Source organism: Equus asinus, chromosome 12, assembly GCF_041296235.1.
Source record: "Equus asinus isolate D_3611 breed Donkey chromosome 12, EquAss-T2T_v2, whole genome shotgun sequence".
Taxonomy (NCBI): Eukaryota; Metazoa; Chordata; class Mammalia; order Perissodactyla; family Equidae; genus Equus; species Equus asinus.
In genome coordinates this window covers 17,707,603-17,734,851 of record NC_091801.1, presented here as the reverse complement: position 1 = coordinate 17,734,851, position 27,249 = coordinate 17,707,603, and the positions used below count along the sequence as shown (strand labels likewise).

At 38.9% G+C, this 27,249-nt stretch overlaps 1 protein-coding gene across 1 annotated transcript in view; it reads right to left on the bottom strand.

Annotated features, from left to right (window-relative positions):
* The window catches only part of CPA6 (carboxypeptidase A6), a 275,249-nt gene that overhangs the window by 167,387 nt on the left and 80,613 nt on the right, over positions 1-27,249 (bottom strand). Inside the window, exon 2 of the mRNA XM_014838490.3 lies at positions 3,817-3,892. Coding sequence (XP_014693976.1) covers positions 3,817-3,892 — 76 coding nt within the window. The remainder of the gene's footprint in view (positions 1-3,816; positions 3,893-27,249) is intronic.

Here is a 27,249-nt window from a genome sequence, read left to right as displayed (position 1 = left end):
TTGAGACCATCAGGAGCACTTCTCTGACTTCATCTGCAAACAGCTGGAGAAAACTCTCTGCTGTCAAAGGGCTCATCTGATTAGGTCAGGCCCATCCAAGGTAATCTCCTTTCTGCCCATAATATAATCTGTCAAGGGAATCTGGCCCATCATGTTCATAGGCTCCTCAAAGGAGGGATTATGCAAGGCTTGTACACCAGGGGGCAGAAATCTTGGGGCCACGTTAGAATTCTGCCTAGCATACTTTGCTTTTGGGAAAGAAGGCAGCTAAAAGCTTCCTGGCAACCTCTCTCTCTTCCCTTGGAGGCAATGCACAGGGTGTGTGAGTTGTTGCTAACTACGGCCCCTATTCTGTCCCATCAGCTCCACGGGGCACAAGGTGACAGACAGTCGTATTCTTTCTTCTCTGCAGGCTGCTTTCTCTGCCGGGCCAGAATCACTGCTTTCAGTAGTGTGAGTGGATGAAATCATTTGAATTTAAAGTGAAACCAAGTTAACATGATGCTTTTAGATAGAAATTTATTTAAGCTCAATGCCTCAAACTTTAGGCCAATGAAATCATTTCTTCAGGGAAAGGAAATGAAGACATATGCAGAAAAGAGTTAATTAGCAGGCCTGAACTGCTGTCTTTAGAAAGGTCTGTTTGCAAGATTGCCCCATGACTGGCCTCCGGGAACTTAGATTTCCGAAGCGTTCTCACACCCTAACTGAGAAGAGTGGTTTCCTGTGCCCAAACTGTTTGTGCAGATGATATAGTTCATGCTGAACATCTGCTCTCCTTCTGGGAGTCTGGAATTTTGGTATGTGCCAGGCAAAGGCAGCCTACGTGACTAGGCCCCAATAAAAACCCTGGCCACTGAGTCTATAATGAGCTTCCCTGGTAGACAATTTCACACGTGTTACCACCACTCCCTGCTGGGCGGATTAAGGACATCCTGTCTGACTCCCCTGGGAGACACTTCTTGGAATCTTGTGCCTGGTTCCCTCCTGGACTTCACCCATGTGTCTTTTCTCTTTGCTGATTTTGCTTTGTGTCCTTTTGCTATAATAAATCATAGCTGTGAGCAGGACTATAGGCTGAGTAGGTCCTGCAAATCATCGAAGCTGGGGGTGGTATTGGTGACTCAAGGAATAAAGTAAACGAGAGCATGAGACCAGGCTCCACTGCCCAGCAAACTCAGCCTTAATCCTCTCCATCGTGCAGATGATCAGAGTAAACAGACCAGAAGCAAGCAGCAGGCCTCACCTTGGTTCCAGAGGGCCTGTGTTCCAATTCCTCACCATGACCCTAACCTCTGTCTGTCTCCCCCAGTTTCTGCATCTGTAACGTAGCGATACCAATAGTACCCATCTCACAGAATTGTTAAAATGAGGCAATTTATAGAAAGCACGTAGCACTCTGATGGGCACACAGGGACTAAGAGGGGCTGGACGTAATTCTCTGTGGACAGAATTGCTAGAGCATCGTCAACATTCTCATATGCATCTTCCTCGACTCATGATGGGATTACATCCTGACTAACCCATTGTAAGTTGAAAATATCGTAAGTCAAAAATGTGTTTAATACTTCTACAGAACATCATAGCTCAGCCTAGCCCACCTTAAATGTGCTCAGAACACTTACATTAGCCTACAGTTGGGCAAAATCATCCAATACAAGCCTATTTTACAGTAAAGTGTTGAATCCCTCACGTAATGTATTGAATACTGTACTGAAAGTGAAAACTGAATGGCTGGTGGGTGCAGAATGTTGTAAGTGTCTCGGTTGTCTACCCTTGTGATCTTGTGGCTGACCGGGAGCTGTGGCTCGCTGCCGCTGCCCAGCATCGTGAAAGAGCATCATCCCGCATATCGCTAGCCCAGGAAAAGATCAAAATGCAAAATTCCGAGTACAGTTTCTACTGAATGCGTATGGCTTTGACAACGTGGTAAAGTTGAAAAATTTTAAGTCAAACCATCGTTAGGTTGAGGACTGTATTAACTCCCTTTCTTTCCCTCACTCTGCTGCCCTCTTCCTCACCAGCCCCCTGTTCCTCCCTTCTCGCAGTTGTCCTCTAAGCTCCTTCACATCCAAACCATTTCCTCCCCCATCTTATTGCCTTTCCTTAAGACTAAATGAAAAAAATATGCAGGAATGTTTTTCTTTAAGTATATACAAAAAAGGGCACAGTATAAATGTGTTGTCAGTGTCCACAGTCCTATCCATGTTCAACATCTTTTATTCCATCTATTATGATTTACAAGAGTTTGTAAGTAACCCTCACTGTCCTCACTGATGTAATTTTATTGCTTTTGACAATGGTAAGTGATCATCACATATATAACCAGGCAATTTTATTTTCATAACTTTGAAAAGCATACCATGTCAATATATTCACAAAGTGGAAAAAAATCCTTTGACAAATCATTTTTCCAATATCTGGTTCAGAATATTTGTTCTGTGAAATACTCAACTCCAAGGTGTAAAGTGGCTATTTTCTTTTTCCAAGGGCATACCTAAAACACAATTTCAATGGAGATGGAAATTTCCACTTGAAACTTGCCTTGATCTTTGCAACTTTTGAGTCCCTGGTGGGCTGTTCAGATAGCATTCAGATATTGCTGCTGAAAAGGCTGTCATGAGGAGGATGATCACACAAGACCAGAGGAAGGTTAATGTCAGTATCCAGAAGCAGAGATTCCTTTGTGGAGGAGAAGGGGTTTAGGAAATACCTGGTGAGACAGGCTTTCTGCTATTGGATAAAATCACAATTTGGGGATGAGTTCCTGCATCCTCACCTCGGGCCCTTGTAATGACACCAAGCTTAAACTCGACAGTGCATGTGCAGTGGCAAGGAATGAGGAGGAAGAAAGGAAATCGATGAACTAAAAGTTCAAAACTTCATTTGCAAATAAATGGAATATTTGAAGGGAAGATGTCAAAGAGAAAAATCAAACCAAAAATAAAAGACCAAAAGTTTGATATTTATAAATATCTCCAGAAGGCACTGAGTCTGTCCTTCCACCCTTACCCCCCTAACACCTTCTCCAGGTAGATTGTACTTCAGTCATGTAGGATACAGGTTTTTCTAGCTCCTTTCTGTAGATTAGCGAGGCCTCTTTGCCATCCATTAAAATGAGCTAAACCACCACATATTTTATGGGCCAGCTTCAGTTTTTGGTAGGCATAGAAAAGAGCTCATCACTATACTTCTCATCACAACTCTTTAGCTAGAGCTAACGCTCAATTATATGCAGTAATGGGGAGATGTGAAACTCTCTAACTCTAAAATCCATAAAATTCATCAAAGATTGAATAATCAGAGCCCTTCAACCTTTGCCAGCAAAATTCTCTTATCAGATTCACTGAAACATAGCAAAACTAATTAACTTGAATTTCTGGCTTTTATTTTCCTCAACTCACTTCTTCTTGAAGTTTTAATTAGAAGGAAAGTGTCGAGATGATCTGCAGGAAGATTTCAAGAAGGAAAAGTGAAATCCTGGAAAATTATAAACTAAATTCACTCATTCACTAAAAAAGACATTTACTGAGTTTCTATTCATTGAGAATATAGCAATGAACAGAAATAGACAAGCTCTCTCATGAAGCTTACATTCTACTAAGGGAGATGGAAAATAAATGAACTAGAAAATAGATAATGGGTCAGATATACAATAATATTTTGAGTAACCTTAACTATCCATTAAAAGCTCTTTCAAGTTTTGTCTTAGCATTTTCTTCCCTTGGCTAATTAATTCCAATTATTGAACTCCAGTCAGCAAAGCCCTGTAAACACATTATAAGCATACTGATAAGTGAGCGGACACTCTCTTACCTTGAGTTGGTGGTATATTTTCTTCAGTGCATACGCTTCCTCTTCTGTAGTGGGAATAAGTCTTATCACCTTATCACTGTAAGAAAGGAAAAAAAAAGTGGTATTTACCTTTCAAAAAAAAGAAAAGATTTAGCCATCTCTATCTTCTTACCTTTTAAAAAACTGCCTCTGCATTTAAGAAGAAAAACAGCAAAACTTTGGACTGGCTCACAGCTATTTTATCCAATTCTTGTTATTCTCTGATTGCATTGGTCTTTTTTCCCTATCTTAAAACTATTTGTTTTTTCAACAGCTTTTGAAGACTACAAACACGCACTTAAGCAGAGAAAGGCCAAAAACACAGGGACAGCGGCCACAGGGACAAGAACTTTCATGAATAGCTCAGAGTAGATACCAAGAAAGAAAATTCCTAACGACGGAAGCAAAAAAAAAAGTTTTCTTCTTTTTTAGCTTAATGCCGAAAAGAACGTGACTTTCAATGAGAGGACAATGATAATCCATACACTGTGGAACATTTCTGGTTTGGCTTCTTCCCACACTGAGAACAGTCAAGATAGGCCTATCTGTATGGGCCATCTTATTTCTCTAGTATGCAGCTTCCCAACTGGCACGTGGGTCCAAACTGGAGGGCCATCAATTGTTTACAGGTGTGCCATGAGATACTGATGGCTGTAAAATTTTTAAAGTGATAAAAATTTAAAATCAATTTTTACAGCCATTAAGATGTTCCCACACTTGAAATTATATTTGAATATTCTATAAGGTTCTTTCAGCAAAGATTCTGAATTGCCTAAGACAACTTGCGGTGTCACACTATCTGCCAGAGAGTTCTCTGCAGTGGTGACCTCTCCCACCGGGTGTGCCAGATGGGTATTACCATTTTCTAGTTAAGTCACGATGAGGACAGGTTGGGAAGCACACCTCCAGTATATAATAATCACAACGGCTCAATGTATTTTGCGTAGATACTTATTAAATATTAACATGGATTCGCATAAAGGAGATCATTGAGAATAATTGACTTCCAGAGGGAAACTAAGGAAGAACTAAATAAAGTGTAATAGGAATGAATATTTCTCATAACCCTGTATGGCATTTCATAATGACTGTGAATAAAGTAGAATGTTATTAGTACCATATATATAAAGCACAAAACAAAAACTCTAGTAGTTCACCCAAAATTTCTCTCTCCAGCCTCAAAGGGGTACCAAAATAGGGATGGAATTTGCATGCTTTCCCATGGTTTTACTACCTAGATGAAAGGCAGTTTCCAAGACCAGGTAAGATTCACATGGAGGGCACTAGACCCCAAGGAAGACTCTCAGATTTGTGGGACAATGATTCTTCAGGGCTGTCTGTGTGTGCATTTCCAACCACTTTAGCTTTGTTAATGATCTTGTTATACCTTCTTCAGGCCTGTCAATTACAACGCCCTTGGCTTGCTGATGATAATTTAGCCTGCTTTAGACACTCTACCCTAACGTGGCTTTGGAGATTCAGTTCCTCAAAATCACACAAAACCACCTCTCAGTGTCACGAAGACCATTTTTCTGAAAAGAATAAAAGAAAGTAGAGGGAGAGAAAAAAATCATCAAGTCCCTGTAAAACAACTCCAAAAATGACCTTTGGAACTTAAACGTAATTGCACCTTTTCTCTTTTTCATTTCTGGGACACGATTCTCCGACCCTTGTTTTTCCCAGATTCATCATATCCCAGCCTCTCCCACCTGACCCAATATAATTCTTGGCAGAGAAAGACAACTCTGCCGGGTGATACGGTTGTTTGCGAGCGATGGATCCCTTGACAGCTTGCTGACAAATACCTCCATCTGGGGCCCTGTCGGCTCCTCAGGAGTGCAAAGACAGCAATCTGTAGCTGTTTTACAGCCCTGGGATGTGTTTTTTTTTTTTTTTTTTTAGTTTTTAAATGACGGATAATTCACCCTGGCAATCGGTTCCTCTTCTGTGAGTGTAAGATAAAAGGGGACCACCCCTGGGGATTATTTAACTCTGAAAGTGATTGTTCCAACCTAGCTTTGTCATTTTTATCACAAAAAGTTCACTGCATCCCAGCTTGTGGAAATTCTGAGGTGTGACTTGAGAAATGTGATTACTTATCAAAGAACAGAAAATAAGGAAAGCTATTTAGGGAAACTCATGAACTGTCATATTTTTTGTAAACTAATAAATTATATTGGTAGACTAACCAGTAACCAAAAACCAACAAGGGCTCTTTATTCAGCATGTAAAACCAGATGCCCCCCAAATGCCCCATTTGTTTCACCACACAGAAAGCTTACTCTCCCTAGATCTGATAGCTAGTTTTTTTTTTTTTTTTTTGAAGTAGTGAACAATAACCTCCTACCACCAACAGGAAGTGAAGTAGCTCCTAGAATTTAGAGAGAAAAACTACTGGACACAACTATCAGAGAAGGTGAATGAGAGGTTTCCTTCATAATTTATCCGTTTTTTCAACCGCTAGGTGGCAACATCCATTTAAGACCCCTTGACTACCCTTTGGGATTAAGATGAGAGAATCGAATGTCTGAATATGGGTTGAGGTTAGCGAGATGACTGGGCAACCGGCTGCTCATATGTACTTGTGTTTGTAAGCCAGATATTTCTAACTCGAGAGACTATATAAAGTTGTCAGAGAAACAGAGCACATGAATTTTTAATTACAGTTTAAGGATGTAGTATAGAGGCAGGTGGATATCCCAAATAACTAATTGCCCCATAATCATTAATATGTATTAACTCATGATATATTCACATTTTGTCCCCTTGCCTTACAGGACAAATGAGGTTATGTTGCTATAATGCCAACATCAAATTTGGTTGTAAGTTTGACTACTAATCCTTATGCACAGTAGCAACCACACGAGTGAGACAATATTAAATACGTTTAATGAATTTGAAAGGTATTATTAGAGGTGTAATGAGAATGTATGCACCCAAAGAAGAGAATTCGGCAAGAGAACATCACCTCCAACTTTTTACAATCTCTCTGGGCCTCAGTTTCCTTGTTGAAGGAGTGAGAGAGGAACTCCCAGTCGCCTTTTCATTTTAAAGTTCTCAGATTGTGTTTGAGTTTGATGCCTTCCATATTCATCGCTGTGCCTTGACTTTGCAACACCTATGGAAGAACACCTCTGTTTTATGGGCAACTTGAGTCCTCCTCAGCCTCCTTTTGAAAGACATAGATGTGAAGCTCCAGATTTTTCCTTCTGGCTCCTGGCATGACCTTTCACGATTATTTCCGTTATCATACTCTAAATTTCTTTGTAAGTTACAGAACCAGTTTATGAATCCATGCTTATAAAAATTAAATATTACAGATAATAAAGTTCCCCTCTCAGTTCTCTTGCAACCTCCAATCTTCCCCTAGTAGCTACTGTTAATAATTTGTGCTTCACTCCTGATTTTCTTCTTTGTATTTGCACGTGTACACAGTCACACGCATTTTATATGAATTTGCTTTTATTTTTGACTCAATTATGTTAGCTTTAAAACACTGTTTTTAAAATTTGCCTATATTCATAAGGAAGGCTTTTTTGAAAATAAATTTTTTAATACTTTTTTAATAAACTGGTTAAAAGCATAAACTTTTAGACTTTTTTAATAAACTTAAAATAAATGTTCATTTTGAATCACCCTTGTCTAATTTTGGCATCAGCATTATAGTAGCCTTATGGAATTAATTGGGAAATTTTCCATCTTTGTAATATGCTTTGACAACTTGACACAGGAATTACATTTCTGATTGTTTTGTAGAATACACTCAAAAGTTTTCAAGGTGGGACCAATTCTTCCTTTTTTTGGTCTTCAGGGGTTAGATATCTACCTTCTTTATTCTTTGGTGGATATTGATCTATTCAGTTTTCTGCTGGACTTTTTGAGTTAATTTTGGTAATTTACACTTCCAGGAAAACCATTCACTTATTTATATAAATTATATTAATATAAGCTATTAAAAATTAATTAAAATATCTTATGATTTAAAACATCTTTTATCTGTAGCTTTGTCCTCTTTCTATATCCTAACGTTGTGTTTTTTGAAAAAATTCCTTAATCAGACTTACCAAAGATTTGTTTAAAGAATAATTTTGTTTTTATTATGTTTATTTTTGTTTATGTATATCATTAATTTCTGCCTCTATCTTTATTAATATGTACTTCTTTCTTTAGATCTACTTTGTTATTTATGTTTTAATATGTAATATTCTTACTGATGTTCAGGACTAAAAGTTGGTAATTTCAGTTTTTAAAAAATTCAATTTATTTAAACTAAAAACAAAACCAATCAACCCATTTCTCCCATCTCTCATCCTCTGCAACCACCAATCCTTTCTCTGTATCTATGAGCTTGGTTTTTTTAGGTTCCATATAAGAGAGATCATACAGTATTTGTCTTCATCTCACTTACTTCACTTAGCATAATGCCTGCAAGATCCATCCATATTGTCACAAATGGCAAGATTTTATTCTTTTTTATGGCTGAGTAACATTCCAATGTACAGTCCTGTGCAGCGTAAAGACGTTTCAGTCAACGATGGGCTATACATGACAGTGGTCCCATAAGCTTAGTACCATATAACCTATGGGAGTAGTAGGTTATACCATCTAGGTCTGTGTAAGTGCACTCTATGACGTTTGCAAGATGAAATTACCTCATGTTGTATTCCTCAGAAAGTATCCTCATCCTTAAGCAACCCATGACTGTTTATATATCATATACCACAACTTCAAATTATTTATTCATCCATTGATGGACACTTAGGTTGTTTCCATATCTTGGCTATTGTAAATAATGGTGTAATGAATATGGGGGTGCATATATATTTTTGAGTTAGTGTTTTCATTTTCTCTGGATAAGTCCCTAGAAGTGGAATTGCTGGATCGTGTGGTAGTTCTAGTTCTAATTTTTTGAGGACACTCCACACTGCTTTCCACAGTGGCTGCACCAATTTACCTTCCTACCAAAGTGCACACAGGTTCCCTTTTCCTCACATCCTTGCCAACATTTGTTATCTCTTGTTTTTTTTGTGATAGCCATTCTAACAGGTGTGACATGATATCATTGTGGTTTTGATTTGCATTTCCCTGATTAATGATGTTGAGCTTCTTTTCACATACCTGTTAACCATCTGCATGTCTTCTTTAAAAAGATGTCTATTCAGATCTTCTGTCCATTTTTTAATCAGACTTTTTCTTTGCTACTGAGTTGTATGAGCTCTTTCTATATTTTGGATATTCGCCCCTTATTGGATAGGTGGTTTGCAAATATTTCCTCCCATTCAGTTGGTTGCCTTTTTCTTTTGTTGGTGGTTTTGTTTGCTATGCAGAAGCTTTTTAGTTCAATGTAATTTCACTGATTTATTTTTGATTTTGGTGTCAGATTAAAAAAATCAACATGAAGACTGATGTCAAAGAGCTTACTGCCTATGTTTTCTTCTAGGACTTTTATGTTCAAGTTTTTAATCCATTTTGAGTTAATTTTTGTGTATGGTGTTAAATCCAGTTTCATTCTTTTGCATGAGGCTGTCCAGTTTTACCAACATCATTTATTAATGTGACTGTTTTTTCCCCATTGTATCTTCTTGGCTCTTTTGTCATAAATTGACTGTATATGCAGGGGTTTATTTCTGGGCTATTCTATTACATTTATCTATGTGTCTGTTTTTATGTCAATACCATACTGTTTTAATTACTGTAGCTTTGTAATATAGCTTGAAATCAGAGAGTGTGATGTCTCCAGCTTTGTTCTCTGTCAAGATTGTTTTACCTATTCAGGGTCTTTTGTGGTTCCATATAAATTTTACGATTCTTTGTTCTATTTCTGTGAAAAACGTCCCTGGAATTTTGATAGGGATTGCATTGAATCTGTGTATTGCTTTGGGTAATATGGACATTTTAACGATGTTAATTCTTCCAATCTGTGGGCATGGAATATCTTCATTTATTTGTGTTGTGTTCAATTTCTTTCATTAGTGTCTTATAGTTTTCAACATACAGTTCTTTCACCTCCTTGGTTAAATATATTCCTATGTATTTTATTCCTTTTGATGCATTTTTAAATGAGATTGTTTGACAATTTCAGTTTTTAGCTCCTCTTTACCAAGCTGCTTTTTGAAGAATGTTAAAAACTTCTACATACACTAATTAAACATGTTTAATTCTGTTATTTAGATCTTCTCTATCCTTTTTGGTCCACTAAATTTTAAAGTTTTTTTAATTGAGTTTATAATAGTTTACGTCACTGTGAAGTTTTAGTTGTACATTATCTCTTGTCCATCACCATACATGTGCTCTCCCTCACTCCCTGTGCCCACACCTCACCCCCTTCCCCTGGTAACCACTGAACTGTTCCTTTTTAAATTTGACAATTTTTGATAGAATTTTATTTAATATACCTACTGTGATTTTGGATTTGTCAATTTATTTTCAAATTTCAAAATTACAATTCATGTATTTTGATGATATATAGCTATATATTAGCTCATGACTACTGTATCTTCTGGAAGGAATAAAACTTTTATTTGAACAAAATGTCCTTAGAAAAATCCTTCTTTGGCTCTTTTAATGCTCTTTACCATGAATTCCATTTCAAACATCAAAATGCTAGATTACATTTTTAAATATCCAGTAAGAGACTTTCTGACTTGGGCAAATTTTACTTATTCACATTAATTGTAATACCTAATACGCGTGGCTTTATTTTTATGATTTTTTCTCTTTGTTATAGGGTTTTGTTGCCTTCTTCTTTCCCTTGTCTTGTCTTTCTTGGAGTTAATTTTTTTTTGCCAACTTTTACTTATCTACTGGTTTGCAAGCTGTACATCTTATTTCTATTTTTTCAGTGGTTTTTTTCTTAGAAATTTCATAAACATACTTTAACAGGTATTTCTTCTCTCATGTCTAGAATTAATGTCTTTGTAATTTCCTCCCTTGAACAAGATAGTATCCTAATAAGATCTTTTGATCACCCTCCTTCCCACGTTTTCCACCTGCTTTGCTCCATGTTTTGTTAAAATCATCTGCAATTTTTGTTGCATCTAACTGTGGGTATAGGAATTGTGTCCCTTTCAAATTCATATGTGAAAGTCCTAACCCCCTAGGATCTCAGCATGTGAGTGTATTTGAGATAGAGTCTCAAAGAGGTAATTAAGTTAAAATGAGCTCATTAGGGTGAGCTCTAATCCAGTGTGACTGGTTTCCTCACAAGAGGACGAAATTTGGGCACAGAGACGCACAGAGGGAAGCCACTATGAAGACACAGGGAGGAGACGGCCATGTGCAAGCCAAGGAGAGAGGCCTCAGAGAAACCAGACCTGCCAACCCCTCATCGTAGACGTCCAGTCCCAGAACTGTGAGGAAATAAATTCCTGTGGTTTAAGTTGCCCAGTCAGTGGTACTGTGACCACAGCCCCAGCAAAGGCACGCACACTGAAGATGGCTGCTTAACGGCTATGTCCTCAGGGAGCTACCCCTTGATGTCTGGGGGATTTTAGTCATCTTGTTCCTAAAGTCCCCCAATACGGTATTCATTTCCTACCACGACACTCGTCATCAATCATCTGTTTAATGTCTCTCTCTCTAAGCTCTAAACTCCGTGTGAGCAGGAACTCAAGACGTTTTGGGTTTATTCTGTGGGAGTTCCGGGTTGCAGAAGTGTCTCTATAAAGTGACATGGAGCTTGTCTTGAGGGGTCCAGGGCCAAGTTTCTAACCGCAATTCCCATATCATGCTGAGTGCAAATTAGGAGCTCACACCCACACATGGTGGAGGCCTGTGGCAGCTACTTTTCAGAGGCATCTTCTACCCCCAAATTCCTAATAGATGAAAACCACCCTCCATTTCTCCGGCTGGAGGGGACAGTTTTTCTCCACACTTTGGGGTTCCCTGCTTTATATAGACTTGCTTCTAGCTCCCCGCTTCTGCTGGTTAAAGGAACTAGAATTCCAGCCTCGGGTTGAGGGCCCCTTTTCATAGTCCTGACACCCAGAAACACAGTGCATAAGATTTCCTTTCCACTTTAACTTTGTTTTTTACCCCAAATGTTTGGCATTTGGGAAGTTTCCTCTTCTTTCTACAAAGTTCACTTATCTACTAAAACAAATGACAGGGTGGTGAAAGCACATACTCTGGAGGCAAGTTGCTGTGCTAGCTGTGTGACTTTGGGCAAGGTTTTAAACCTCTCTGTGCCTCAGTCCTTCTATCTATAGATTGGGGACACTGGTACTTAATTCTTGGGTTACTGTGAGGATTAAATGAGTATGCATTGTCCAGTGCTTAGAATAACACCTGACACATAGCATCAGGTATGTATAGGGCAATATAGATGTTTGATATGACAGTTTTGCATTTTCAGCATTTTTCACTTTATTGAAAATTCGTACTTTGAGGATTCCCAACTGCATCCATTGAGTCCTCCACATTCTGTCATATTCTAATCTGTTGAACAGGAGAGTGAATGCAATTCTCTCAAGAGGAAACTATGGTCTCAGGATGTATGAGCTGTCCATAGTCTCCCTCTGAGGTAGTCTTTCCTGGGCATATTGTGACTCCTTCCCTTGGGACCACGTCTAAACTGACACCTAACTTAAAGGCAGTCAGTGGACAATACAGCGGAATGCCAAGTGAGTCCTGTCCAGTTGGGCTCACTCTGTTGGACAGTTTGCACTTGAGACGTAAAGAAAAAATTAGTTAGTTTGCAGTATCAGGAGCAGTGGCAGTTGACGGAGGTAACAGCCACACTACCACAACAGCAAAGTTCTCCAGCAGGGAGCGCAGGCACTGGGCACATCACCCTTTGTGAATGAGCCTTTAGGCTCCAGGGGCCTGGTTTGGAAACAGTCCCCGTTCTTCCCTGTGTTTATTTATAACAAATTTCTATCATCTGACGGAACTGGAGCATGTCTTTTTTAAACCTAACAAATGTACCAGTATTAAGAACGTTTAAACTTCATATACTCCATTTTTTCATTCTTGTCTCCAGTCACTAGACTTATCTTCTGTGATCCATTTCCTTCTTCAGGTAGGGAAGAAAGAGAGTAAGGCTGGATTCCAGTCTGGGCTTCACCACTTGACCAAATTGCTTAAACATTTCTCATCTTTAAATCGGGGAAACAGCAATATACTGTTGCATAAGGACTTTGTGAGAATTGCTTTGTTCAGCACCTTCGTCAGGCTCACATATATGTGCCAAGCACAGTGGCAGGTGCTAGGGATAGAGCAATTCCTGCCTGTGATGGGCTTACAGTCACAGCGCCAATGAGATATCGCCTGGGAAATGCCTAACTTGTCACAGCCTCTCAGTGCATAGTGGCCACTGTGGTTACCTCTGCAGGAACAGATTTTTCTCCTCTTTTAGAACTTGCAGCACTGAAAGCAGATGCTTCTCCCAGTACGTTTCATTGTGAACATCAGAAACATAAAACGCAATTTGGTTGTGGATCTATTTAACCTTATTTTGTTGTTGCTGGTGTTTTTGTTTCTTGACCTTTTCCTAGGTATTTGATCTAATCATTGATCAGTTTCTTAATTTGGGACTGACCTTGTCCTCTCCTCTCAGGCAGCTCTTTGGCATCTGAGAAACACACATATTATTCCTACATTTTTATATAAATTGAAAAGGGAAAATAATTTTGGAGAAACTTTCGTATACATGCTTTCTCTATTGAACAAGCTACACATGCTCTATGTTTCAATTCTTCTAAAGACACAATTTACCTAGATGTAGAGAAAAGTGTCTAACGTTGTCCTTCAGGAGGTATCAGATTAGATGACTGTGATGGATGCTTTGGGCTGCTCCTCCAAATCTACTGTCCCCTTCTTAAACCCACACTGGACTGATTCACTCAGATATTCAGCCCACCCTCACATAAGGAATGGGTCTCCATCAGCCAATCAGAGTTTGGAGACTCCGTGGCAACTTTTGCTAGTCTGGACATCGACATGTGTTATAAATTGGCATAATCAGATTTAAGGGAAGGATTATTATTCCATGGTTGGGAGAAGAAAGATGCAGTCTCTTTTTGAATATAAAGGAAGTTTGTCACCGTCCTTGCGCCTGGCAGCCTGTAATTATGCAGGCAGTGAGCGTTAGGGTGAAGCAGATTCTGTGGACCGTTGAGTGGAGAGACACATCCTGGGTCTTCAGTGCCCTTATTGAATCAATCAGCCTTCAGGCTTGTCCTACCTCTAGACTTCCTGTTACGTAAGATAAAAAAAAAATTCTTTATTGGGTAGCCCAGTTTGAGTCAGGTTATCTCCTACTTGTAACCAAAATCACCCTGCATGATAACAGTAATTTTACTTAGTTTGGCTATTTTTAAGGAATGAGATAAGGGAAACCAATGGAATAACTAAATTTACTTCAAATCAAAGTCTTCACAGGTGGGAAGACACATACTGGCTTTCTGTCTTTCCTCTCTGAACATCTTTCTCTAAAACATCCCTTTAATTTTGATGGTCACTTAAAAAACTGTGTGCTTTCAGAAGGAAGGATGTAGGGTGCTCAATAGCTAACCGTCATCTCATATCTGCAAGAAAAATAGGAAAGTTTAAAATATTTGCTGAATTTTCTGAAAGCTTGCATCCCCTGGAAGAGTTGATAATAGGATGTTCACCTATTTAAAAAAATCTCACGCCCAACCACAAAGAAATTCATTAGCTAACCTCATTTAGAAAAATTAATGTTCACATGTAGATTCTCTATTATAAAGTGCTGAAGTCTCAGAGCTGCATTTCCTTTGTTGAAAGATTGTTTTGATGCACATGAAAAATTCCATTAAAAAGCAATAAATAAGAGACAACTTGGCAGAGAATACTCGAGAGCGCTAAATGCATTCTCCCTTCTTTGGTCATGCTTTATAGTTGCAATATAAAGTGCTCAGAACATGAAGAAGCTCCCTCTGGCAGTTTGCTTAGGACACGAAGATTTAGACTTCACTCTTGGATTAAAGTTGGGGAGAAGTGATGACTTGCTTTTTCTTCTTATTTTTTTTGTTGCTGCAGTTCTTTAAGAGCAGAGAAAAGAAAAACACACAGCCTTCAAAAGCCTTACTGATGTATTTCACTTTATAACAGAAATTTTCTCAAGAGATTCAATACCTACCATGGTAGCTCACACTTGAATTGAAACTGGCATTTTGTAAACTGCATCGTCTTTTAAATTTCTGAAATTGGCTTCCACTGTAAGGTTTGAGAATTTCCTTTTCTCTCATTATCACAGGTCAAAGCAATAAAATATAACCCTGTCATTAAATTAATTTCTTACAGTAAGATATTATCTTCATTATATCTCAAGGATTTTCTATATATTGTATCAAATCACTATATGATACTTCAGTTTGGTCTTTCTTGTAGTATTTAAGAATAGGACTCAACCTGAGAAAACTGTTACCACAACGGGGAACAAAAAATTCACTCAACAGATATCTAGTGTAGCAATTACTCCATGCAAGTCCCTGGTGGAGAGGAAAAAGGAAAAGAGTTACAAAGTGTAAGGGAAGAACTTTTGAGACGTATAATTTAGTTGGGTACAAAAGACACAAATAATACTTTATACTATTATTGTAATATAAGATAGCATGTGCTCAATGTTTTATAAATTACATAGAAAATATGTATAAAAAAGATTTAGCTGGAATGATCACAGAACCATATAGAAGGACTTTGATGCTTGAAACTAAGAAGATTTGGGCCCCACTGAGCTGACAGCCATTGGCATACAGTAGTTTAGTGGTTTTGAAATGTGACTGTTTTTTAGATTCACCTGGAAATCTATCTGCTAGCATAATTTGTTGGAATAAATATACTATACCCTGAAATCACCTTCTAGTATAAAGCACTTAGCAATACTGGAATACATACGTTTGTGTGCGATGTATGTTTTAACATGCATGGGTTGGGTGGTAATAGAGTAAGGGAAAGCCTAAGAGGCCAAAAATGAGAGAGAAGCTAAGATTGAGACCAGTGGCTACCATGACTGATAGTCACTGATGCCCCAGAGTCTGAGCATGGTAGGAATTCAGATCAGAGATCCTCACGGAAAGGCTTAAAGATAACAAACTCAATGAAAAGATGACTAGAAAAAAAATGCCTTGTGAAAGGAGAGAAAAGGGACACTTGCCTGTCTTACAATTGGCTCTGGATAGAGGAGAGAAATATAGTCATTATGAAGAATTTATATCTACAAGCTAGCCATCTAGTAGGCTTAGGAGTGAAATGTCAACTACCTGTGTGGCCCAAAAACCTACAAACTTCCTTCTTCCAGCAGAAGAGCATTGCCTGATGGCTGACAGCTGAGCCTATCTTAAGGAATTGCCTTCAGCTGGAGGGAGGTGCTTCACCCAAGATTAAGATGCCTCCTCTGGGGCAGCCCACATGCAAACACTAGTTTATGCTAAGATACAAAGGCCTGATCCCCTGGCCTTAATTTGAGATGTTGCTGAAGGGCCAACCCCGCTTTACTGATCCCCATGAAATCTGTTGTAACTGCAGTGCAGTTCAACTCTCCCTCCATCCTTAGTTTCCTCCATTCTCTTATAGATTTTTATATTTTTGTGAGAGCACTCCTCAATAAAGTGCTTCCATAAAAACCTTCCTTTCAGAGTTCATTTCCCAGGGGAGCTTCACTTGTGACATGACTTGTCCCTAGGTTCCTAGCAGAAAAATGCAAATCCTTTCTGGAGGAATCTAGATTAAAACCAAGTCTCAGAGAATTTCCACAAATAAAGTTCCAATAAATATGAGCTCACTATCAAAAATTGTAAAGCACATGAGGAAATAAGCCACCATGAGCTAAAGTCAGTAGAAACAACCAAGAGCAGAACAAGACCTGTAGAGCCTACTGATGTTGAAATGATCAGACAGAGCAAGGGTTGGAAGAGTTTTCCTATAAAGGGCCAGGTGGTAACTGTTTCAGGCCTGCAGGCCATACAGTCTCTATTGCAACTACTCATTTCTACCAGCGTAGGGTGAAAACAACCAAGACAATACGAAGCAAATGGGTATGACCACATTTCAGTAAAACATTATTTACAAAAACAGCTGGAGGGCTGGATTTGGCCTGTGGGTCATAGTTAGGCAACCCCTGAGATACAGTAAATATATATATACACACATATACATATTTAATATTCTCAGGAGATGAAAGAGGGATCCAAAATATGACCAACAAACAAGGGTCTACAAAGATGGCCAAACTAAACTTCCTGAATTAAACCATATAGTAAATGAAATTGGAAGCTTAATAGTTTAAATAGCATATTAGATGCAGCTGAAGAATTAGGACACCAGAAAATATATGTAAGGAAATTACTGAAAATGTACAGAAACAAAGTTATAAAATATGAAAGTTAAGAGATATGTAACATAGAGTGAGATGATCTATGATATTTCTAATGTGCGTACATCATACTCAGCAGTGAAGTGCTCAAGGCTTTTTTTCTTTGAAATCACAAGAATAAGAGAAGGATGCTTATGATCATCATTTCTGTTCAACAGAATTAGTGCAATAAGAACAAAATATAAAAGGTAAGGAATTGGAAAGAAGAAAAAAATGGCCAGTTTTCATAGATGACATGATTAACCACATAGAAAACTTTGAAAAATCTGTAGTTATACAAGTAGTCAGAGGATTTAGCATGGTAAACCAATATATAATTAAAAATCAAAAATTCATTTGAACTTCTACAAATTATCAACACATAAAATATTATTTAAAGATATACCATCTACAAAAATCTAAGGTACTTACCAATACATATAACAAAAGATATGCAAGTTATTCTATGGAGCAAATTATATAATTTCAGTAAAAGAGATAAGGGGGACCTAAATAAACAGAAATACACCATGTTCTTGTATGAGACAATATTGTAAAGATATCATTTTACCTCAAATTTATTTGTAGACTCTGCAATTTTAATCAAAATTTCAACTTTTTGTGTGTGTGGAATTGCATAAGCTGAATCTAAACAATACTGAAAGAGGAAAGGGTCAGGAACAGGTAAGGCTCTCCTGAGAAGAACTAGGTGAGCAACCTGTCGTAACAAATATCAAGACTTATTAAAAAACTATAGCAATAAAGACAATGTGGAGTTGGCATGAGGATAGACAAAGAGATCAGAAATAGATCCTCATGTATAGAGAAACGTGATCAGTGATGGAAGTAGTGTTGGAGATCAGTGGGGAAAGGATGGAATCTTTAATAAACAGAACTGGGACAAGTGGTTAACCATGTGGGAAGATTATATTAAAATTAAGAACTTCTTTTCATCAAAATATACTGTAAATAAAGTAAAAAGTCAAGCCACAAATGGAGAGAAGATATTTAAGCATCAACCAGGAGATTAGTACCAATATGAACAAGATGCATTAGAGTGATGTCAGCATCATGGCAGAGTAAGTTGCTCACTCTGTCTCTCCCCTCTAAGGTAAAACCAATAGGACATCCACAGACCAACAAAGGACTCTCTGCACAGCACACCAGAAGCCTGAGAGATCAAGACATCTTCTGAAGGTGGGTGGGACCTCCCAGAGGTGGTAGAATCAGGGGAGCAGCGGTGGCAGCTTCCCAGACTGGAGGTTCCAGGAACTGCGGCTGCATCTGCAACCAGAGGCCCCAAGAACTGAGGTAATGCCCATAAATGAAGGCCCCAGGAATCTAGACTGCCCACACTCCCAGAGACACCAGAAATTACTACAGGCCCTTGACTGAAGGCTCCAGGAAGTGTGACGATACCTGTGACCCCACCCCCTCCCCTGGCAGCAAAGTCTTCAACCCTGGCCCTCTTAGTAACCGGGGCTGCATCCAAGACCCCAATACCCCTGGCAGCAGCAGCAGTGCCCATCACCTGGGTTCTAGGAATAGCACCAGTGCTGGAGACCAGATGCTGCAGGAACCACAGTGGCACTGGCAGCTCAGCCTATCCCCCTCCACCAGCAGTGGCAAGTAGTGCCTGTGACCTGAGGTTTCAGGAACTGAAGCAGTGCCTGCGACCTAGCCTCATCCACCTCCACGAGCAGTGGCACCTCCAACAACAGCCCTTCCAGCAGTGGCGGCTGCATCCAAGACCCCAATACCCCCAACAGTGGCAGGTGTGCCCATGATCTGAGGTTCCAGGAACTGCAGTCATGCCCACAACCCAGCCTCTGGTGGCAGCACCAGTGACACCAGCCCTGCAAGCAGGAGAAGCTGCATACAAGACCTTGGACCCCCAGCAGTGACAGCAGTGCCTGTGACCTGAGGTTCCAGGAACAACATAGGTGCTGGAGACCAGAGGCTTCAGGAACCCTTGTGGGGCTCACAACCCAGGGAATCCCCGATCCCAGCAGTGGTGGTGTTGCCCATGACCCTGGCCTACCTGGCAGCAGTGGTAACACCTGTGAACCCAGTGCTCTTGACAGTGGTGTTGCCAGCACCCCCAGATAACCCAGGAGCAGCAGCACCCGAGCTTGTGGAGAGCCCACAGAGAGCCAGGTAATAGCAACAGTGGAGTCCATCACCCCAGTCTCCCCCAGCTGCAGGGACACCTGCAACTTTGGCCCCCTGCCAAGTGCTGCTGTAGTGCCTGCAGACCTAACAAACCTGGACATAGCAGAGGTGCCTGTGACTCCCACTCGTGCCCCTGTCTCCCCCTCCTCCGTGCCACAGTAGGGGAACCCACAACACAGGCAACCCAGGAAGAAGTAGAGGTGCTCGCCAGCCTGGTGAATGCAGTGGTGACACCCATGACTGCAGTGACATTGTAAGCAGCAAGACACCAGCAATGTCTGAGGCACTGACAACTCTGGCAGAGGCAGTGGAGGGTGGAAAGTGCAGGCTCTCAAATACAACCAGAAGCAGCTCAGAATCAAAGTAAACAAACCCTTTCCCAAATAAAAAAGTTTACTACCACAAATGTGCTGACAGAGGAACAACTCATCAAGCACCATGAAGAACCATAGTAAATGTGGCAGAACAGAAAGAAAATGACAACTCTGTAGAAATCAAACTTGAAGCCATGGAAGACTGTGATCTGACAGAGAATTCAAAATAGCTGATATAGAGAAATTCAATGAGGTACAAAGAAAACTCAGAAAGACAGTTCAATGAGCTCAGGAATAAAATTAACGGCCAGAACAAGTACTTCACCACAGAGACTGAAACTCTAAAAAAAGAACCAAACAAATTCTGGAGCTAAATAACACAATAAATGAGATGAAGAATAAAGTAGAATACATTGGAAATAGAGCAGACCATAAGGAAGACAGAAGTAGTGACCCCAAAGATAGAAAACTAGAAATGATTCAGGTGAAGAGGAGAGAAAATTTAGATTTTTAAAAAACGGAGAAATTCTGTGAGAAATATCCAACTTAATTAGGAAAAGCAACATAAGGATACTGAGTATCCCAGAAGGAGAAGAGAGGGAGAAGGGAGCAGAGATCTTAAAGAAATAATAACTGAGAACTTCCCAAATCTAGGGAGAGAACTGAATATACAAGTACACTAAGTTGCTAGAACACTTAATTATCTCTATGCAAAAAGACCTTCTCCAAGACACATTATATTAAAACTGTCAGAAGTCAATGACAAAGACAGACTATCAAGGGCAGATAGAGAAGAATGCAACTTGGAAAGGAACCCCCATTAGGCTATCAGATTTCTCAGCAGAAACTCTACAGACTAGGAGAGAGTGGAATGATGTATTTAAAATATAGAAAGATAAAACTTGTCAGACAAGAATATTCTATCCAGAAAAGTTATCTTTCAAATGTGAAGGAGAAATAAAGGCTCTCCTAGACACACACACAAAAAGAAAAAGCTGAGGGAGTTCATCACCACTAGACCTGCCTTACAAGAAATCTTCAAAAGAGCTCTCCTACCTGAAACAAAAAGGCAAGGGTATACAAAGCCTTAAGCAAGGTGATAGACAGTTAGAATTAGAAAATTGCAACTCTACACCAGCACAGGTTAGTGAACTATTATAACATAAAGGCTAAAGAGAAAGAAAGTGTTAAAAATAACTATAACCACTCCAAGTTTGGTAACAAACTCACAATACAAAAAGAGATAATTTTGGGGGCCAGCCCTGTGGCCAAGTGGTTAAGTTTGCACACTCTGTTTTGGTGGCCTGGGGTTTCACTGGTTTGGATCCTGGGCACAGACACGGCACTGCTCATCAGGGCATGCTGAGGCGGTGTCCCCTGTGGCACAACCAGAGGCACTCACAAGTAGTATATACAACTATGTACTGGGGGGCTTTGGGGAGAATAAGAAGTGATGGGGGGGAGGGGAGGGTATGGGGGGGTGCAGGAGGGGAAGAAGATTGGCAACAGTTGTTAGCTCAGGTGTGAATTGTAAAAAAAGTAAAAAAAAGTAAAAGGGACAATTTTTGACAACAAAAACGTAGAAGGGGAAGAGGAAAAGGATGGAATCTGCATGGGCAAATGGAGATAAGATGCTATCAGCAGAAAAAGCACTCTCTCATCTATGAGATCTTTTAGACAAACTTCATGGTAACCGCAAAACAAAAACTCAGAGCAGAGTCATAAAACAAAAAAAATAGGAAACTGAGAAACATATCACCAAACCCCACCAAACTGAGACAGCAGAGATAAACACAAGGAAAGAGAAACAATGGAAATATAGAACAACCAGAAAACAAAAGATAAAATGGCAGCATTAAGTCCTCATCTATCAATAGTCACCCTAAATGTAAGTGGATTCAAGTCACCAATTAAAAGACACAGAGTGGCTGGATGGGGTAAAACACAAGACCCAATAACATGCTGCCACCAGGAGACCCATCACAGCTCTAAGACAAACATAGGCTCAAAATGAAGGGATGGAAGATGATACGCTAAGAAAATGGCAACCAAAGGAAAGCAAGTGTAGCCATACTTACATCAGACAAAATAGACTTCAAGATAAAAAAGATAATGAGAGACAAAATGGACATTATATAATGATAAAGTGGACAAATCATTAAGAAGACATAGCATTTATTAATATATACGTACCTTACATAGGAGCACCAACGTATATAAAGGAATTATTAACAGGCCTACAGGGAGAAGTTGACAGTAACACACTAAGAGTAGGGGACTTTAAAACCCCACTTACATCAATGGATAGATCATCCAGAGAGAGAGTCAACAAGGAAACATTGGCCTTAAATGAAACACTGACCAGATGGACTTAATAGATATATATAGAATACTCCATCCCAAAACAGCAGAATACATGTTATTCTCAAGGACATATAGAACATTCTATGTTGTGAAACAAGGCACTCCTCAAAAAGACTGAAATGATATCAAGTATCTTTTCTGACCACAATGCTATGAAAATAGAAATCAACTACAAGAAAAAAGCCAGTAAAGTCACAAATACGTGGAGACTAAATGACACACTACTGAACAACTATCAGATCAATGAAGAAAAATCAAAGGAGAAATAAAAAATACCTGGAGAAAAAAAACTAATACAGAACATACATACCCAAACTTACTGGACATGTCACAAGCAGTAGTAAGAGGGAAGTTTATAACAACACAGGCCTAATTCACCAAACAAGAAGAATCTCATTAAACAATCTAACACTACACCTAAACGAACTAGAAAAAGAACAAATAAAACCCAAAGTCAGTAGAAGGAAGAAAATAATAAAAATCAAAGCAGAGATCAATGAAATAGAGACTAAAAAGACAATAGAAAAGATCAATGAAACTAAGAGCTGGCTCTTTGAAAAGATAAACAAAACTGACAAACCCTTAGCTAGACTTATTAAGAAAAAAAGAAGACTCAAAGAAATAAAATCATAAATGAAAGAGAAAAAATTACAATAGATATCACAGAAATACAAAAGGGTATGAGAATACTATGAAAAGCTATATGCCAACAAATTGGACAGCCTAGACGAAATGGATAAATTCTTAGAATCATACAACCTCCCCAAACTGAATCAAGAAGAGAATCTGGATAGACCAATCACAAGTAAAGAGATTGAAAGAATAATAAAAAACCCTGCCAAAAACCAAAAGTCCAGGGCTAGATGGCTTCTCTGATGAATTCTACCAAACTTTCAAAGAAGGTTTAATATGTATCCTTCTCTAACTCTTCCAAAAAACTGAAAGGAGGGGAAGATTTCTAACTTGTTTTACGAGGCCAACATTACCCTGATACCAAAACCAGGCAAGGACAACACAAAAAAAGAAAATTACAGGCCAATATTGTTGATGAACATAGATGCAAAAATCCTCGACAAAATATTGGCAAATCAAATACAACAATGCATTGAAAGGATCATACACCACGATCAAGTGAGATTTATTCCAGAGATGCAGGGATGGTTCAACATCTGAAAACCATGCAATGTGATACACCACATTAACACAATGAAAAATAAAAATCACATTGTCATCTCAATAGATGCAGAGAAAGCATTTGACAAGACTCAACATCAATTTATGATAAGAACTCTCAATAAAATGGATATGTAAGGAAAGTTTCTCAACAAAATAAAGGCCATATATCATACCAATATCATACCCAACAGTGAAAAACTAAAGGCTATTTCTCTAAGAACAGGAATGAGACAGGATGTCCATTCTCACCACTCTTATTCAACCTAGCATTGGAAGTTCTAGCCAAAGCAATTAGGTAAGAAAAAGAAATAAAAGAGATTCAAATTGGAAAGGAAGAAGTATAACTGTCACTATTTGTGGATGAGTCTGTATATAGAAAACCCTAAAGACTCCACCAAAAAACTATTACAAATAACTAACAAGTACAGTAAAGTTTCAGGGTACAAAATCAACATACAAAAATTAGTTGAATTTCTATACACTAACAACGAAGTAGCAGAAAGAGAAATCAAGAATATGATCCCATTTACAACTGCAACAAAAAGAATAAAATACCTAGGAATAAATTTAAACAAGGAAGTGAAAGACCTAAACACTGAAAACTATAATATATTGGTGAAAGAAATTGAAGAAGACAAAGAAATGGACAGATATTCCATGTTCACGGATTGGAAGAATTAGGAGTTCAAATGTCCATATTACCTAAAGCAATCTACAGATCCAGTGCAATCCCAATCAGAATCCCAATGACATTTTTCATGGAAATGGAACAAAGAATCCTAAAATTTATACAGAACAAAAAAAGACCCCAAATAGCCAAAGCAGTCCTAAGAAAAAAGAACAAAGCTGGAGGTATCACACTCCCTGAATTCAAATTATACTACAAAGCTATAGTAATCAAAACAGCATGATAGTAGCAGAAACACAGACACACAGATCAATGGAACAGAATCAAGAGCCTAGAAATAAACCCACACATCTACAGACAGCTAATTTTCAATGAAGGAGCCAAGAACATACAATGGAGAAAGGAAAGTCTCTTCAATAAATGGTGTTTGGAAAACTAGACAGCCACACGCAAAAGAATGAAAATAGACCACTATCTTACACCATACTCAAAAATTCAATCAAAATGGATTAAAGACTTGAAAGTAAGACCTGAAATCATAAAAATCCTAGAAGAAAACACAAGCATTACCATCTTTGACATCAGTCTTAACAGTATCTTTTTGAATATTATGTCTCCCCAGGCAAGGGAAACAAAAGAAAAAAGAAACAAATAGGCTATGTTAAACTAAAATCTAGCAAAGGAAACCATCAACAAAATGAAAAGACAACCTACCAAATGGGAGAAGATATTTGAAAATCATGTATCTGATAAGGAGTTAATACCCAAAACATGTAAAGAACTCACACAACTCAACAAAAAAACCCTAACAGTCCAATAAAAAAAAGGGCAGAGGGTATGAACAGACATTTTCCCAAAGAAGATATACAGATAGCCAACAGGCACGTGAAAAGATGTTCAACATCACCAATTATTAGGGAAAGGCAAACACGTTAAACCATCAGAATGACCATTATTAAAAAGACAAGAGCTAAGTTTTGCAGAGGATGTGGAGAAAAGGAACTCTTGTACAATGCTGGTGGGAATGCAAACTAGCGCAGCCACTACGGAAAACAGTCTAAGCAAAAGTGACATCATCCACTCTTCATATCAAGATGCAGATTGAGAGAAGAGGTGGTATCTTGAGGAAGGCATGGTTGCTATTGTAAACCCATTCCAGTATAGCCACCTTGGCACTGCCAGCATGCCTGGGGTAAAATAAATGGCAGGTTATATGTATGAGCCTGCATAATTCTCAAGAGCAAGGTAATTCTGATATGTGAAGTCTTGGGTTCCTTGTGAACTGAGGCAAATTCCGTGCCTCTTGCACAGGCAGAGCTCTTGCAATCTTGTTCTTGTTGCTAGATATGCCCAAGTTCAGGTCTCTGTACCAGAACTTGAAGAGAGATTGCAGATGGTGAGGACTTTCAGGTTTTGGGGGTGATGTTTGCCCAGATCAACTAGCAGTGAACAAAGGGACAGAATCTGGTTTGAGTGCATGTGTCAGGAGTAATACTATGTGGCAGTGATGGCAACAATAGCCAAAAGGAACAGGGCTTCCTGGCCCAGCTGTTTTTAAGCTGAATACTCACACCCCTAGGGGTACATGGAGACTTTCCAAGGTGAACAAGTCAATGGATGTTTTCAAAGGAATAAATTTCCAACTCTTTTTGTGTACTTTTCCTAAAACAGATCTGCCTGAGAATACAGCTAAAGCTGAGGAGGAGTTGCTATTCTAGTCTCCTTTCACATCCTACCATCCTTCACAACCACATACCTTGTACTTTTCAGAATGGAGGCAAAGCTTCAATACATTCTATATTTTACTATAGTGCTTTGCTCTGAGGGTGAAAAATTCTCAGGGATATCAAATAAAACAATTAAATAAGGCACCATAAGCCCATGGTAGGGATTCATGCCTTTCTCTGATATCATACCATACCATTAGGGTATTAAAAATAGGATGGGAAGGTCTATTTCCAGATATGTCATAGAGTAAGAAACAGGGGTGATGACAATTTACATCCAACAACCTCGCTGCTTCTATCACCTATGAACAACTAAATACATCGCTCCTGAAGGAGAGTTCCCGAAGAGTAAACAAAGAGAGCACCCATGAAACATACTGAAGATGATGACGCATATTTTATCCAGGCAACAAACTCATGGCTAAGCTTGGTATCTTATCTACTCATTTATCTTAGAATTTAAACTAATAAGGAAGAGTGTTGTGAACTGGCTGCGTACTAACACAAAAGTACGAATTCAAGGATGAAGGCAGACTTTCCTGATAAAAACTAAGCCTGATTTGACTGACTGGTTTGACAATGAAGTTTGCCTTTGCCTATTAGAGGACAGAGCACATGGCTTCCTAAATGAGCTATATCTGCATCGTCAAAGTTTTAGAGAAAATTCTATTTTAAAACATGTGATAACACCTTTCTGTCAAATATTATGTAGGCATAGACGTAAGGAAGTTAACAATATTTCAATTTTCCCAAGTCTTTCAGATGATACCATGTTAAACAAAAATGGGTAAGGATACACTATTTTCTGAATTTTTTTTTGATGGGCAGGGGGTGACATGAGTGGAGAAGTTGGGAGATGGCTTCCCTAGCTATCTGGGCTGGTTTCCGGTTCTCTGTTTGAGAAGATGGTAACTCCTCAGATTGAGCAAGCCTTGCTGTAGGTGTTGTGGAGTTTTCAGGAGAAAATCTGGGGAGGGAAGAAAAGCATTCTTGTAGAAGGTGAGAGAAGAGCTCAGAGGTATTATTTAAAAATGTTAATATTTGATCTATTGGGGGCCGGCCCTGCGGTCAAGTGGTTAGGGTCAGTGCACTCTGCTTTGGTGGCCTGGGTTCACGGGTTCGGATCCCAGGTGCAGACCTACTCCACTCATCAGCTAGCCTGTGGAGGCATCCCACACACAGAATAGAGGAAGATTGGCACAGATGTTAGCTCAGGGCGAATCTTCCTCAAGCAAAAAAAAAAAAAAAAAAAAAAAAAAAAGGAAGATTGGCAACAGATATTAGCTCAGGGTGAACTTCTTCACCAAAAAAAAAAAAAAAAAAAATTGACCTGTTGGATGAAGCAAAATATTTGCTCACTGAGCAAATATTTATTACTGCCATTTTTCTAGGTGCTGGAGATACAATGACAAATAAGGCAGGAAATTTTCTGCTGTCATCTAGCTTACATTACAGTGAGGTAGACAGATAATGGGTAAACAAATTAATTTCATATAGTGATGAGAGCTATGAATGAAATAAGGAGTAATTTGATAGCAACTGGAGTAGGGGGGTGCTATTTTAGATTGGGTGGTCAAGGAAGGGACTTCTGAATCAATTTTTGAATTAAAACCTGAATGACAATGAGCTAGCAGAACAAGATTCAATGGAAGAGTGCTCTAAGCAAAGAAAACACGAGGGCAAAGGCACTGAGCCAGAACACCCTTGGCCTGTTTGAGG